This window comes from Schistosoma mansoni, chromosome W (genome assembly GCF_000237925.1).
Source record: "Schistosoma mansoni strain Puerto Rico chromosome W, complete genome".
NCBI lineage: Eukaryota > Metazoa > Platyhelminthes > Trematoda > Strigeidida > Schistosomatidae > Schistosoma > Schistosoma mansoni.
Window position 1 is genome coordinate 36,754,094 of NC_031502.1, and position 17,373 is coordinate 36,771,466.

Here is a 17,373-nt window from a genome sequence, read left to right on the forward strand (position 1 = left end):
TGAGAACCTTAGGTGCATTGAAAGTAGTAAGATATCTCAGTGGTTCCCATACTTACTAAGATTTTTCTTCGTTATCCATCTGGTTGGCAAAAAACTACTAACCTCCTGGTTTACAAAGGATCTCGGGTATCACCATGAGATGTTATAACTCACCTGCAAGAAGTCCTGTGTCGATAGAGTAATAATACTAAGTTGAAAGATTTAAACAACGTTAAACAATTGATGGACAATGGTAAATGATGAAGACTGACCTTCTAAGATAGAAGCCACGTAGACAGTCTTTATTATTCCCCAGATAAACACTGTATATCTGGTGATTTCATGTTTAGTAAATGGGTTCAAAGTATATGGAACATGAAAAGTTTACTTGCACTTTTACTAGTTCGTGATTGTTCTGAACTTTGAAATTGAATTATGAAACGGTCAATACGGTCTTTTAGTTCTTCCAGATTACTCGAGTGTATTAAAATATCTCTATGTAAAACCCGTATGTTTATCAGTTACTAGTAACTACGTAATTTCAAATATCTTCAACACTGCATTACAAAGGGTTACCAAAGCTAATATTAAGAATGAATTCTAACCGCTTGAAATTTCGTTAGTAATAAGTAATGCATAATGTCTATGTAAAAGAAAACTGCAGTGATTAAAATGTATTGAAACAAAAATTATGTTGGCCTCCGCTGTAGTATTATATTATCTGGTTGAGAAATTGTTAAAAGGCTTAATTCTGTCCATCGAACAAACTCTTTATCATCATAAAATTACTTCAAATTGTAGACAATAAGTAAACAATCCTGTATATACATATAATATCTTTCTAGTCCTAACGAGAACTCTTATTACCACTCTGAAACATTCTGTGACACAATCACAAATACTTAACGTTAGCATTCAATATGTAGCTTATAAACCAAAGAAATTCAGCATTTACTGCATCTCAATCGGTATCATGATGATCCTAATAATGCTTTACTCTAAAGTGACATCTGATTTCATATGAATTATTCAACAATACCCATACACTATGTAGTTTATACATGCGGAATGTTACCTACTGTTTTGTTTCCACGGGATTATGAAGTAAAAAACATCAGAAAGATAGAAAAATATCACAAATAAAATCAACAATTACTTTAGTTTAATTCATTCATTGTTTTCACAATTATTACATGTGATAGATAAAAAGTTTATTTGAATAAACTTAAAAGGAAATTAACATGTGATCATTAGGCTTTAAAAGTTCAAAATAGGGAATTGTATACACAATACAGTGAATAAAATAACTTTTGGAGTTCACTATAATACAAACATATGACACATTATTTTTCATAATGACAATTTTCAAATCAAAATTTTATTTCGATGTACATGCTTTACGATAAAGTTCTCGAAATGTTTTTAGATCATTAAATAGTTCATCAGCAGTATATTTTGCTTGATCTAAAGCAAGATAATTAGCAACCTGTTTGTCAATAGAAATATTAAAAACGGGATGTAAATATATAAAAATAACGTAAGAATATAGTTAACATGGAAAGGTTTCACTAAGTTAAAAAATCTTACAAAAATAGAATAGAGTTGAAGATCATGAGTCAATTGAAGCTAGACCACCGTGGAAAACCTGGAAGCACTGGACGGCCGTTTCGTCCTATTATTGGATACCTCAGCAGTGCGCATCCACGATCCCGCCTCGCGAGATTCGAACCCAGGACCTACTAGTCTCGCGCCAGAGCACTTAACCGATAGACCACCGAGTCTAGCTTCAATTGACTCGTGATCTCAACTCTATAAAATTACTAATATCTCCACAAAACCACTTCTGATAAAAATTAGAACACACTATAAGTAAGGTTATGGAAACCAGAGTATGCTAACAGATGGTAGAATTGTACTTTTATTTAAAAATTACTGGTGAACACTAGTGCATTTCAAACCTTATAAAACAGTATCTATTAAGTATTACATGAAAACTATGACATTTTGATAGTATTTCGTAATAAGACCATAAAATAAAGTCTTGATGTTTATCATTAACATCGTATTTACACAATTCATCGGTAAACAGATCACAATATAATAATTGACTCATGAGTTCAACTATTAAATAATATAGAGTGCTTATGTAAACATACTACTTATAAATAAGAACAAAAGTCTGGTGAACAGTAAATTAATCGTTTTTTGCTCTAAGAATGTTATACAAAAAAATGTGCTCTCAAAATATAATGCATAAAATGAGAAAGAAGCAGTACGTTAATGTAAAAACAATATAACTGGAAGTGATCTGAAATAGGACAGTTTCATTTAATCAGAATTAATAAAACAAACAAATTACAACTGTTGTCACTATTTGCCCATGGCTTGTTTTTGCTTTGTCAACCTAAAGAAAATATCATACAATTACCTCGACAAAATATCACTTAGTAAAAACGACTAAAAGAGCGAAGAAATTTCTTTTTGATTAGTTTTTCATCATGGCTTTACACTAATATTTATATATACGATCTACAACAATGGAATAATACTCAAGGAGTAGCTGCATTACCTCAATTCATTGAATACAAAAAAATGGTTTTCTTTAGTCAATCCGTTCTTAGATAAATAAGCTACCTAGAATAATAAGAACCATTATTTTTATGTTTTATTCTGAATTTACACATTATGATGAAGTCATCTGAACGTTAAATGACCTGGTAGTTCAATAATGCTACTACTACTGCTGTAGTGAACAAGAACACAAGTTAGGACAATTGAATGTTTTGGAGCATAAAATTACAGACTATCTCACTAAATTCTGATAACTATACAGCAAACAGTTAATTTGCAAAACAACAATCAATTGTCTCAATCTTAACTATTACTCCTGCAAATATCAGTCCGTCTCCCCTGATTTCACTGTTCATGCATTTTCGTACAGATTGCGCTTCATTCCTGTTCTTTCCTTATCGATCTTCTGCCGAAATACATTCTATGTCTGACCATCGCCATATACTACTTATGTGGATATAAACAGACCACACCACAACGTCTCTGACTTTGAAACTGGGTGACACGGGATCGAATACTCTAGGGAGCATTATTCCTCTCAAGATCACAGGTATACCTTGCTGATGAGTGTCAAATAGCCCGAAACTTAGTTTCACGGTTTCCTGTCGACTACCACAAACCACCAACTTGATATAAACTAAGCTGGAAACCAGAACCATGTCTTTTACCAAAGTGGATTTCTGAATTCATTTACATTTAGTATTTCCGACATCTTCGCCGTAACACATTCTGCTCAAAGATGTCAAATATAAAACTCTAAACTGTTAAAAATGTTAGAAATGGGTCTCCCCACAGAATTTTTATTTCATTCTTAATATTTTTGTAAACATCTTTATATTAAGGCTTGAGTATTCTCTTTTCATCCTCTCGAGAAATTCGGACTACATGTTCTCACTTTTTTAATATAATTTAAATATATACACTTTCTTAGTATGCTATTGAAAACCATAGAGTGAATTGATGGTATGTAGTAAGCTTTATTTGTGAAACGACAGACGTATACATATTTCTTCACTAATTTATGATTTATCAAAGTGAAAATGCACAAAATCCGTTTAAATGATAAAGAGTTACAGTTATTCAGTTCGCTAATATGTTTCAACACAAGTTCGAAGTTATGCTCAAAAGTAACACATCTTATAAACATAGTGTTATCAAGTCAGAAGCACACGTAGATAAATGTCTAATAGACTGAACAAAGTATTCCGTGTTCAAACAGTTTTGTATGAAACCAAAACTACAAATAATTTAAACCGGTTGTTTTTTTATATTAAAACATCCTAATAGTTTAAACAGTGATGAATTAATATACGAATGAAATGTAAACACAATCGCTAGAGAATTGATTAAAGCATTTTTATTAAGCATAATTTTCAGGGTAAAATGTGAATCGTACAAATACTTACCTCGTTATATCTTTCGGTAAATGTTTTGTGTAATTCACTCAGTAACTTTAATTCTTGCATTGCATGAGCTAAAAATTGTCCCACCACTAAACCAAAAGATAAATTTGCTTTAAAAGCATCTGACTTGGGATCTGAATTAGATTTGATAACCCATTCCGCGTTGTTTGAATTTGCGACTCCACCAACTCCTCTTAAATCTATTTCTAAACGAGCAACGTCACGTTTCGTTTCGACTAGCTTCTCTTCAATTGTTTTTGCACAGTATAAACTTTGTGCAGCATCTAACGTAGGCATTTCATTGAACCATGAATGAGCTTCCTTAGTAAAACTAAAAGATATCAAAGAAAATTGAATATTTATGTATCTAAGTGACTTACAATCATTTAGAAATCCCATAAAAATATACCTACTATATCCGTCGCTATATCAAAAAAATTTTCTATAAACATTACTGCCAAGTTACTTTCAATAAATATGAAGTACGATGAGACGAAGTAAGAACTTCTAACTTAGTACTATTTCACTCTTCAAATATTCATCGGACCAATAACATATCAATAATTAGGTGTCTTTATAAATTAATAAAACTCGGTCCACACTAGTAGATAAGCATGAAATCGACTGATCACTGAGTAGTAACCGATATGAATATCTTAGTTCTTCAAGATTAGAGGTCCGCCTTGCCAATCAACACGAAATATAGGTCTAGTTTTCCATCCTGACTACCTTCAATTACCTAACATTGAAAAATATTGAGAAACGGGAGGTATTGGACAGTTGTTCCATTCTAACAAAAGATTCGCCAGCACAATTTGTACTGAAGTTTTATCGTTTTTCGATCGATACTAATCCATTACTGAAAAGTTGAAAAAAAAGTTTCAAGTACATCAGCTTGAAATCAATTAGCCACACCTATATTACTCAATCCGTGTAAACTTAAGCCTTAACTATTGAAGTCTATGATTATAACCATATGATCATAATGATGACGGACAGAACTTTCCTACTTATTCATGATATATATATACATATATATATATATATTCGGATTTAGAAAAACAAAAAATTTTAGAGTGCTTAAGTTGTAAACTAGGACGCAATTTTCAAAATAGTGTTTGTCAGTATATTCCTTACTTGAGTTCCATTAGTTCTACTAAATAATGTATTAAATTCCTTTGGTTAGTTATATCACGAGTATCAGCCAGTCGGACTAAATTTCTAACTTCAAAGCCGAGAAAAGGTTTACGTTTTACGAATCCTTGTGAAGCTGTTAGGCCTGAGTGATCAGATGGTAACTGACTAGATTCATAAACTGAGCATTGTCTAGTGGCATTTAAAGCATTAACCAAAGCTAGCGCACATGAAAGGACATGACAGAGGGAATTAGAATGTCTTATCTCGGAAAGACATTTACATGCAGATGAAAGTGCTTGCTTTAATTGATCAACAGTTGTATCAAATTGGATAAGCATTCGTAAAGCATGGAGATGAGCAGGTAGCCGATGGCGAAGTTGAGAAATCATGTAAAGTAGTTTCTCCGCTTCAATGAGATTCTACAAAAGGAAAAAAGCATATTTAAACGTTTGATTGGTTATCAGTTGTATAACACATTATTAAACTACATCATACAATATCTCAGAATGGATTGTCAGCGTAAGTTAAATCTACCCACTAAATACAAATAAATACAGCTTTCTGATCATTTTATTATGATTGTCTATGTAATGTAAAAACATTGATCTCTTACCGAGGTTTCCAATTGACTTTCAGACAATTTCAGTATTATGTCCATCGGAGGTATAAAGTTGATAAGGGTATCTAACAAAGTGTCAGGTATCGGCTGAAACAAGGTTGTACTAGTCAAGAAACTCGATTTATCTTCACTTTTATGTTTCGTATTTTCATTTGGAAAGGATTTACTGCGACGAAGGTTAACTGTTGTCTTTAGCTCAATAATAGATCGAGCGACATCTTCTGGATTTAAATGAGCTGATGCCATAGCTATGGCTATCGACTGAGCTGCTTTCACTGGTAATAGATCCAATGTTTGAGTACGAGAAGCAAGACTCTGAGATCCGAAACGCATTGATCTCCTTATCGACATATTTGTACTCGAATGTACTGATAATTGAGGGTCTTGATTAGTTTTTGAACCTAGTGTGTTGAATAAAGATGTTACAGTATTCCCACAGTCTATTTCCAATTTATCTGATGACTGAAAATAGTCAGAGAAAACAGAAGCAAAATCAAAATAGTCTAGAGCTTTCAAACAATGCCTGGAAAAATATCTAGTGGATATCAATTTATTAAATATTTACAAGATTTAATTTAATCAAGTGCTCATTTAACTATCTAACGAGCATACCACACATTCCTATATTTGTAGATACATTATAAACGAAGTTTAATTCAAAGTATATTTACGTGCTCGTTTGGTAAACTATTTAGGCAATCGAATATCAAGAAATAGTAATAAGTTAAAGAAAAACAACTGTTCTATTCGAGAGAAAACTTAGAAAAATGGCTTTTGCATACTCAGTATTTAAGTGAGTCAAACATGTATCCGCTGAACCACGAATATTTTATCACTTCAAGATGCTGAACTTTTGTGGATGATTATTACTGACAGCAGGCCTTGAAAAGTTAGTTTAGTCAACTTCATTTTGCTAACAAATAATGTTAATTACAATGGCATTTCAAGCACTTATCCTTTAATACTAAACTTAATAACACTTTTTATTTCATCTCTGAATTAAAACAAATAAAAAGTTAATAATTATGGTTGACTGTTATTAAATCATCTGGAAATTTAGATTCTTGAAAGTCCCTAACATCACAATCCAGGAATTGGATTCTGTTGTACTTGTAACTGGTCGATTGAATTACTTATATTTTAGCGTTGGCAGCTTCACTAAAACTGGAATCCCACACATAATGTTTCAGATGTTAGATCCTTATAGGGTTAACGGAAATTACATGTAGCAAACAAACCATCACATAAATGAATTAGTCTTAGGTTCATATAACCAATTGAAAAGCTCATCAAACAACATTATTTACACGGTACTTTCAAAGTTTTCTGTCAAAATGGTTTAGCGAAGAAAAAAATTAAAAAAGAATGCAAATTAATCGTAACACTAACCATTGCTTTATTTCCTTTGATCCGAAATCTTTTATGAAGTTGACGGACGAATTCTTCACTCAGTAAATCACTGTCATCAATATATACCCATACAGAATTTTCTTTCAAACGAGATTTGCTCAACTATTGAAAAGTAATTAATTTTTACATTGTTAGTTTTTGAAAAAAAAGTCACAAAGATTATAATGAAATTATATTGTTCAGTTTGACAATGATATATATTAGAGCGAAGAATTCATCACTCGGAATGGTAGAAATCATTCTCTTTTGGTTTGGTATTTGTTTACTATAAACGTGTACTACCCAATCAAGTGTGTTTAAGTTGATGTTATGAGTTAATATGAAGCTTAATGTATTCAAAAGTTGGATGGGATTCTTTAGAAAGTAGTAAAATATTATTATTTATATCAATAGAATATATACTTCTATAAATATAAAGCCTGGTTCAAAAAGACCTCAAAAATATAAACTTTGATGTATCTTAATAAACTAGTGCTAAGTAGTCCGTTCGTTATTTGACTTTTCATGGAGATATGAGTGTTATGAGAGTCACAAAACAAGCACAGGTTTATGCACCAGACTTGAAACATACCTACTGAACAAAAACAAGAGATTTTATGCAGTTATAGAAACCAAAATTGTAATATGGAGTTTCAGCTGGTGATCGAAAGGTTGAAAGTGGCTTTTTAAAGCGCAGATACAATCCTTCATTCATCCAAATCTGAACTAATGAAACACATTAATGAATAAGATCAGAATATCTAGCCTTTATTCCTTTAGTTCATCGGTTTCTTCAGTCTATGTAAAAATGGTTTATAAAATTAAACGATATTTTGGTATTAAATTACTTCTAACGCTGCAGGAATCCGGGAAATAAGTTTACGAAAAACTTTAGACTTACCGGAGATACACAGACCTTCTTCAGCCTATAAGGGGCAGAAAACGTTCTTTTCGGCTTCATATTGTACGGCATCGGCGATTCTGAGAAATAAAATGAAAATTGTCGTTAACATAATGCCATACACTGTTAAAATTATGTATGAATCATAGTGGCCGAAACATTTATGGTTTCTTAATCTCACACGATGTATGAATCAATTACCATTTAAATTGGAAAGAAATCGAAGCAATATTTACGTCAATTATTGCAAGAAGGACCAAACATAAAGAATATGATTTCATTAGTAGGAAACAACTTTAATGGTCAACGTAAAGTCGATGGAATTTTTATGGTGTGTAATTTAATTTCATAATAATTAGAGAAATTAAAAAATGAAGTATACTGAGAGAAAGTGACATGAAAATATCTATCTGAAGACCCAGATACGTGAGGTGGTAAAGGTTTATAGCTCAGGTGAATGATTTAGTTGTAGTTTCGTTCTCTGATCGGGATGGTTTGGTTGTGAACCTTGTTCTTCTAAACAACATCATCAGCACAAACTTCAGGTAGAATTGAAGTGTATGAATATCCTCACATATGCCTCATAGCTTGCCCTACAGACCTCAATCTTGATTGGTTATTGTTAGTTTTTAACCTGTCATTGCCTACTTCTTTATTTTGATTGTATCTCTCATTGATTTGATTCTTGGTCTTATATTTGTCCGTGATTTTTATTATTGGTTGAAAAATTGGATCAACTTTAATGTGTTTGTTGATTGCTGATTGACCTGAGTGTCAGGCTTCTAAAAATTCTTTGGTGTTTTTAGGATTCCCTCCATCCCAGATCTTGATGCTCATGCAGGAGAAGATGAAGGAGAGGTCCACTTTGTCCGATGTAGTGTTTTTCGCAGTTGAAACAACTTATTTTGTGGATGATGTTCGGTTTTTCTTCTTTTGTCATTTCGTCCTTTGGTTTGCATATGATTAATTGAAGTGATTTTGATGGTTTATGTGCTACACCTATTTCAAAAAGCTTCAATAATCTCATAGTAGTTTCTGATGTCTTTTATATATGATAGGATGATCCGTTTGTTGATTTTTGTACTTTATTTTATTCCTTCCGATGCGTTTGGCTGATATTTTTTGATGGACTTGATTGGGTAGCCATTCTTCTGGAAGATAGTCTTTAAATACTTTTCTTCATTTTCCTGCTCCGCAAGTGTGTCACACTGTGTCCTTGCCCTGTTGAATAACGTTTGTACGCAGTTAATTTTGTGAGCTATTGAGTTGTCGCTACTGTAGTTTGTTATTTGATCTATGAGGTCTGGACACCGACATACTTGAGTCTTCAGTTTTTCTGTGTTTGTACTGGTTATTAGTACATCCAAGGATGGCTACCCAACGAAGGTTGAGGTCTATGGGACAAGCTATGAGACATATGTGAGGATATTCATACACTTCACTTCTACCTGAAATTTGTGCTTATGATGTTGTTTAGAAGAACAATGGAAGGTCTACGGCCAAAGCATCCTGATCAGAGAACGAAACTTCACCTTAACCCAGCAATTTCAAAGTGGATAAAAGGCTGAACAATAATAATATTTCTACGCATGTTACTAGTGTTTAATCGACAGATATGAAATCAGTACATGGATAATGTTCACCATATATTCCTTTCGCTGAAAAAAACTTACCTGAACCGTGTGATATTCTAAAGAAACCATGCTTGCATTTGTATTTTAACAAGAAAATATCATTAAAGATACTAGACTTAAGCAAAGGATATCCGGGATTCAAATATTACATAAATGATTACATCACAACCCATTGTGTTTGTATTCACACAAATATATTGCTGTGTAATCATAATATGTAATTAATGATGATTTAATTTGTACCAAAATATTGTAGATTCAAACCAAATCCAAGTATCTGATGAATGTAGGTGACGAATATTTATTGAAACAAGTCAACAAAATTGACTAAAAACATCCTTTTTATGAATGACCCGGAGTGTGCAATCTGATGTATATTTTTTCATAATATTATTGTTTTACTTATACTTGACTTGGGCTGACCTTTTTATTTCTCATATCAATATCTTAACAGGTTAATGTATGATTAGATTACTACTCAAAACGTATTACAACATTATGTCATATGGTTCAGGCAAACATTTCACTCCTATTACGTCATCAAGCAGAATCACAATATGAATAAATGAGTTAAACTGAATACCTATTTTGAACCGACCAAAACTGTGAGTAAATGAAAAAAAGTCAAGACAGTTAACCCATGCAAATAAATTTCTAAAGAAACATAAATTAAACGTTGTAAACATTTAGTATATTGCTGTTAGTGAGAGGATTTCTAAATTTAGGTCAAAGACGTTTGACAATACCTAAAGGACTAAAAGGGCCAACCTTAAAAACACTTCAAAAGGGAAGTAGCTATACATGGTACAATTCAAAACATCTAATGCTATAAGATTGAAAAAACCTTAAACGAATCTTTTCAAAAATAAATAGCTAATACTTTAAGATCTAAGAACATTTTACTGACAAACCATACTACACTTGTAACCTAATTATGATGCCTTTCGAAGGATATATCAATATAAAATTAAACCAGTTCAAAATCATTCACTTTCCAAAAAAAGTTAATCTCTTCTCATATTTTTGTCACTTTTGTAAAATTCTGTTAACCACAAAAAACTATGGTAACATATAGTCATAAGATAACATACTTTTCTGATGTTTGAATATAATACACTTTGAAACACAAAGTAGGTGTGAGTTGATTTAATGTCGAGTCATGTTTATATTTATTTTACTGCAAAACAAACATGCGATTACAAATTGATATCCAAGGATCTAAACTTAAAACCGCAGATAAATACAATTATGAAAAGACTATAAATTGAAAGGTTGATTACTTTCAAAATATTGGTATACCACTACCACTACTACTACTATTATTACAAAAGTAGACAGTGCTAAACTTAGATGAATACTTCATATTTATCCATAGAAATTTAAAATATGAAATGCTCATTTGTTTACTGAAGAAGTGAAAGTTTATCACAAGTTCGATTTAAGTATTTTAGGCAGATATACTCAGAAAAATGTGCCAACACATTATACTATACAATGTCATCTCATAAAAACCTGCAGAACAACAAATGTATTAAATAACACTAACCAGGTACAGTGGGGGCCAGAGAGTTTGAAGCTGATGTGAGTGGCCGGAACATAGGTGGAGGTGGGGGCGGAGGTGGTGGTGGCGGCGGTGGTGGTATTTTGAAACATCCGTTATCGAAAGGCTGGTTAGACTTATTTATTGGAGTTGTAAGCAGTTCAACGTCATGATGTTTATTTGGAGTACTCACAAAACTTTCATTGTTTTTTTCTACAACTTCAGGTGTTCCAAGAGAATTTGGGGAACTCAATAAATTTGTTACTTCTGACACGTAACCAGAAGAGTACTGTGAAGATGGTGATGGCTCGCTAGTAACGTCTTTCATTTCCTTGAAACAAAAAGGAATAAACCTTGAAACTTCGAGAAACTAATTTTCATTGAATATGAACTTATTACCAAATATAAACCAAAGTTTTAAGCAAATCTTAAATGGGTTATAATTCGTAGGTTGGATTCCAGAGATTTCTTAAAAATTAAGCTAGATTTAAGTTTGAATATTTGCCATATAAATGATAACATGGTAAAAATATTTTTAGTATAATTGCAACTCTTATATATATACTTACGTATGCTATTTATATAAGATATTAATTTGATCATATGAAATTCGACATTCAGTATTTTCCATGGATTAATTCACTTTATGACATAATGTTAGTTGAATTTTAGTCAATATTACAATCAATTTTCAACTTGTTCACCAAGTCGTGCTTTAACCTTTTCTTGTATGGGAGCACGTTTCGAGTTGGTACAAAATTACATGCTAGATCATTCAGTATACTTCTATTCGAAAAGTAACCGAAGCGCCTCAGATTTTATAACAATGAACGTTTTAAAGTTTAAAATATTAGTTAACAATCGAAACCATTAATATAGTAGGAAGAACAAACACAAAAGCAGATGACCATGGAAAGTAGTATTTACTTATTTAACGGCGTATATTTATGTGCAATGAATGCATTGCATTAGATCCATCAGGACTTGATTGTGCCTGGTAATCACACTATTTAGTAACATTCGGAAATAAGCGCAACCTATACAGTTATATTTCAAAACTTTCCAATGAGTGCACTTCTTGTAGTATTTTAATTTCTATTAGAACAAGAAATATTTAACAATAGTAATATCATACCTCATTTGATGTGGTCTGCTCTTCGATTAGTGATGTTTGTATACATTTTTCTGAAGTTCTAGATTCTTTTATTCGTTTAACTGGTTCTTTTTCCAACTCACGTATTTCAAGTCTTCGGAATTTATTCATTAATTCCATATTCACATCATATTGAGCTAGCTGAACAAAATATTGCATGGTATATATAAGTGAAAAGCATTTATGATATTAAGATTATTTATAAATTATTTCTTTACCAGGTAGGGTCTGTAATCAGATGCTATACAATCATGAATATAGTTTTAATAAAAAAATAATAGCGATAACTCTAGTGAATGTAAATTTCTAAATTATAGAACATTGTAGTTTGATTTGCATTTTTATGATATTCAGTGGGTACTCATTAGACCATTTATACTTCAATTTAGGAAGCTTAAGAAAAGTTATCTGATTCGTTAGTTGGTTGAGTTGCGCCTGTATACTGTAATTCATGAAAATCAACTTAAATATCTTTCTTGATTTAAATTTAAGCTTATACTGAAGAAATTCAAAACTTACTGCTGTCCAGTGCTTCCAGGCTTTCCCTGGTGGTCTAGCTTCAATTGACTAACGCTTTCATCAAAGCAAGTTGTTTATATAATCTGTTATTTTATATCTATCTAAATTACAGTATTCAAAAATAGAGTCATTTATTGGAGTGTTGACCCATCCATAGGGAAACCAAATTATGTTATTTCATAAAACACAATTATATGAACGAAGAATATTCTTTTCAATAATTTCTCATCAGGTTCTACAATTATAAATCCAGATTAATAATCCAACAAAAATTGCCGAAGTTTAAGGCAGAGTACATCATTCAAAATTGTAATCTGTGAATCAAGGAAAGGCCATCTATTAATTGAACGAGTTCTGATATTCAGTATATTATAACCGATGAATAAAATGTCATGAATTTATGGACTTTTATTTCACAAATTAAAACTATGCTAAGCAATGTCAGTATGGTATTAGTGTACCTGTTAAATTTACACCATACATTACCAGTTGATACTATAAATTATCGAAACATCACACAATTCAATAACCAAGTACAGTGTCGTACATTTGTGGCCCTATATCTGACTCCAGTTAGATCGGACGAATGATCGTTTTTGAATGATTGCTGTCGAAATATACAACCTTGCCACCCTCATATATGATCATCGACTTAACTCGTATTAATGAATAACGGAGTTAAATAAGTCAAGTACGACAATGAATTTCGAATACGCATATTTCGTACAATTGTTGATCTAAACAAACGATCGCAGAAACGAAGCGAAGAAAGTGAATATGAGGGAGCAAAGCGAAACGACGCTCAGTGGAGAGTGAGTGTGAGCCAACTCAATTTAGCTAATCGTGAATCGACATTGATAGTGGAACAAAAATAAGTTACAGACACACAATGAGTATGGTAAGTAATTATCACACATACCATCATATAAAAAAGTCAGGATTATTAAGCGAATAAGTCACAGGGTAAAAATGTGCTATGAGAAGAATGAATAGACTGATCTATCCAGAAGCTAGAATAAGCTGTGTAGGCTTGACATAGTATCGGCCCCATATAGTACGAAAAACTTCAATCTATAATCATTACATTAAAGGCATGTGTACTAGCTGCAATTTATTAGGTTAGTCAAATCATCAAGTACTTTGTCTTGACATTACAGTTAAATTTTAACTTGTAAATAAAATGTACATCCTCTTACCTTGGTCTTTGGCGATATTTCTTGAGATCCAAATAAATATTTTGAATTTTGTACTAATGCAGTGGTGCACTTGCGGTTATACATACTACTATAAAACCGATTTTGAGATGTACGTTGAAAGCATGGATTATAGTTCATTGAATTTGTCTCTTTGCATGACTCAGGCTTTTCACAACTGAATCTATAAAATTAATGGACTTATTACAAAGTGAATATTTTGAACTATCAGGAATTCTAAAAAGATAATTGAATACTTCTATTTTGTTAGTGTTATAAAAAGCGTCTGTGAAAAACATATTTTTGCATGAATGTACTTTAAATTATCCGGTAGTAATTATATAATCAAAAGTAGATTGTATTTGGACTAGATTTTAGTAATAGGAAGATCAAGTAGTGTATAAAGGAAATAGACTTCGAATTTAAGTACCCACAAAACAACTGTATTCTGAAACAAACGAATGAAAAACTCACTAGTCTAACATTTCCGATAAATCACGAGAAAACTGGTAGGGTAGGATTCGAACTGGTTGAACCGACTTACGTCTGCTACTGTCTAAAGTATTAAGTTAAGATTAGATGAAGATATAATTATCCTGCAAAGTGATATCAACTAGGCTCATTCAAAGAATCTTATTTTCTAGTTTTGTTTGACGAATAAAATAGACTTTAGAAAAAAAATAAACAATTGAAGCTGAAAAGAAAACTAAATTGGAATAGATTTCGTGTTAAATTATGGCATCGGTCATCAGTAGGGAAACTTTGAAACATATTCAGGAAATCCAATGGATTTTAGTCTTAATATTCATGATAGAAAATGAGAAGAAACATGCAATGATTAAGATTATTGCCCATTATGTTAGATCACTTTCAACAATGTAGAAAGTTTTTACGTTAAAATAGTTAAAAGTCAATATTATGGCTACTCTATTGATAAACGCGAATAAAAGTTCATTGCTTTTTTCTAGTACATAAATAAGGTGAATTCTTATTTTATTAATTTACAAGTAAATGTTTCTGAGAAAATAACCAAATGGTATTAAAATAATGGTTATTTTATTGTTCTTTAATTGCATGATATGATATTTAAAGTGAGATATTTGCACTTTTGTTGTTTACCAGTTTGATTAATTTCTAAATTTCTTGCATTCTAACTTAACTGATATCATCTATAACTTTTGTGCTGTTTTCCGATTAGCTTCCAAAAGTTCATGATATGAATTTATGAATGTTACAAAAGTTGACTGGTAGGCTTATTCCTTGTGTCTTTTTGGCTGACTAATATTTAGAATATACTATAATATTGATCAGTTCATGATCTCAATTAAAAAACTTGACAATCTCTACAATCTTATACAGATAATTATCATGTGCTCACTAAAGACTAACTTGAAGATGGATTTCCTGGAGTCCTAGTAAGAAGTCGTGACTAGTGGAGTTCATCCGTGTTTGTTGTGAGGCAGTTAATCATTGAAGACGATGGAGGAAGATTATGCAATTTCGTGGATTGGTTGAAGTTAGAAATTAACACCGTTGGATGATTGCTCAGTGGTCTAAAGTTTAAGCGTTCGCGTGCGAGACAGAAGGCCCAAAGTTTGAGTCCCGCGTGTGCAATCGTGGGGTGCGCATTGTTGAGGAGTCTCATACTGGGACGAAACGGCCGTCCATTGCTTCCAAGTTTCTAATGATGGTCTAATATTGATCAGTTCGTGATCTCATTAGATGAAATATAGTTAGATTATGGTAATCCTTTATTTAAAAATCATGGCTTAAATATTCTAAAAAAGGGATTTATACATTTTTCCAGATGTAAATAGCAGAACAAAAAGCCCATGAGTACTACAAGAAGAAAGTTCTTGGCTTTACTTAGTAGTCTTGGATAAATAGTCTATATCATATACCTATAGTCAACATTGTTAAAACGATCGATTTACCATATTTGATAGAAGTTTAGGGTAACATGTGAAGACAGGCAAAATTTTTAATGTCCTAAATACACCTGTTTCAGGATTTGCGTTAAAGCTGAGGATAGTAAGCTTACATGGTGCGAGGGGTTTCAGAAGAGTTAGGGTCGATTTCGTAGTGAAAAGGATCCTCAGGGAGGCAAAACGCGTCATAGCTCCCAACAATTACGACCGGACAGTGCAAATTTTGCGAAAAACGAATGACAAAAACTGATAGATTAGGTGTTTATAATGTGTGAATTAAAGGTGTCGAAGTTACATAATAAGTCAGTCAGTCATAACGTAGAACTTCGTACGTACGTACATCAGTTCGAGTTGCCATACCACATTAGCACAGAGATGCAGTTGTCCATTCAAATCCCATAGTGGTAGAAGTAGTAAGAGTATAAGTATTATGTGAAAGATAAGGGTTTGAAGATGTTATTGAAGGAGTATAATACGGTGAAATAAATTTGGAAAGAGAAAAAGATAGAGACATGAAGAATTCAGAAGATTAGGATTTGGTAGAACACAGAAAGTGGATGCACCTTCGCCATTGCAAACTATTTTGAGCCATGTCATTCAAGGTCTCTAACCATCGATTGCTATTATCTCGCGGATCCCAACCAGGCAGTTCACTTGCCAGTGACTTCATGGATTTGTGCCAAGTTTTGGTCTGGCCGACCCTAGCTTTCTTTCAACCTACTCCTACACCATAAAACATTGCATGTCGGGGTAGTCGTTGGTTGGGCATACGTAACACGTGTCCCAGCCATCTTAACTGATGAAGTTTCACAAGTCAAACTTCACAGAATTCCAATTAATATAATAATTAAGAAATAAATTATTCAACTTACTGTTTATTCTTTTCTTCAATTTCTTTGTTACATTTTAATGAAGTAAAATAATCTTTTGTCTTCCATTTAGATTCTCTGAATGATTTATTAAATCGTTTGGAAAATCTATCATTTGTATTTTGTTTATCATCATTTTCATTAATATAAAGATTTGTATTTATTTTAGATTTTCTAAAACTTATATTAAATTTTCCAAATATATTTTTCCATTTTTTATCGGATTCTAATGTAATCTCATCTAAATCATACTTGTCCATTATAAGTTAATGAATAATCTAATTCAGTTGATTGAATAAATATTGGATTCAGGTGATTATCACTCATCGAATTCATTACATTTTTAATTTTAAACGAGGAGGGGGGGGTAACCAACACATTGATTGGTTATTTTGTTAATATGCCAAAAGATGATAGTTACTAATTTTTAACATAACTAATTTGTTTACATATAAGTGAGTTAGTATTAGATATAAAGAAATCTTCATATATTTGGACTAAACATTCTTTTCTTTCAAGATAGTAAGTAAAGTAAGTG

The 17,373-nt window shown here is 31.9% G+C and overlaps 1 protein-coding gene across 1 annotated transcript; it reads right to left on the bottom strand.

Moving 5' to 3' along the window:
- Positions 1-1,357: 1,357 nt before the first annotated feature.
- Positions 1,358-17,095, bottom strand: Smp_146810 (formin-related; the record flags this gene model as incomplete). The annotated part of the gene is made up of 9 exons (XM_018789559.1): positions 1,358-1,465; positions 3,957-4,284; positions 5,091-5,509; positions 5,704-6,171; positions 7,099-7,221; positions 11,367-11,504; positions 12,309-12,467; positions 14,042-14,222; positions 16,839-17,095. The coding sequence occupies 9 exons, from the start codon at positions 17,093-17,095 to the stop codon at positions 1,358-1,360; spliced, it is 2,181 nt and encodes a 726-aa protein (XP_018654991.1).
- Positions 17,096-17,373: the final 278 nt, after the last annotated feature.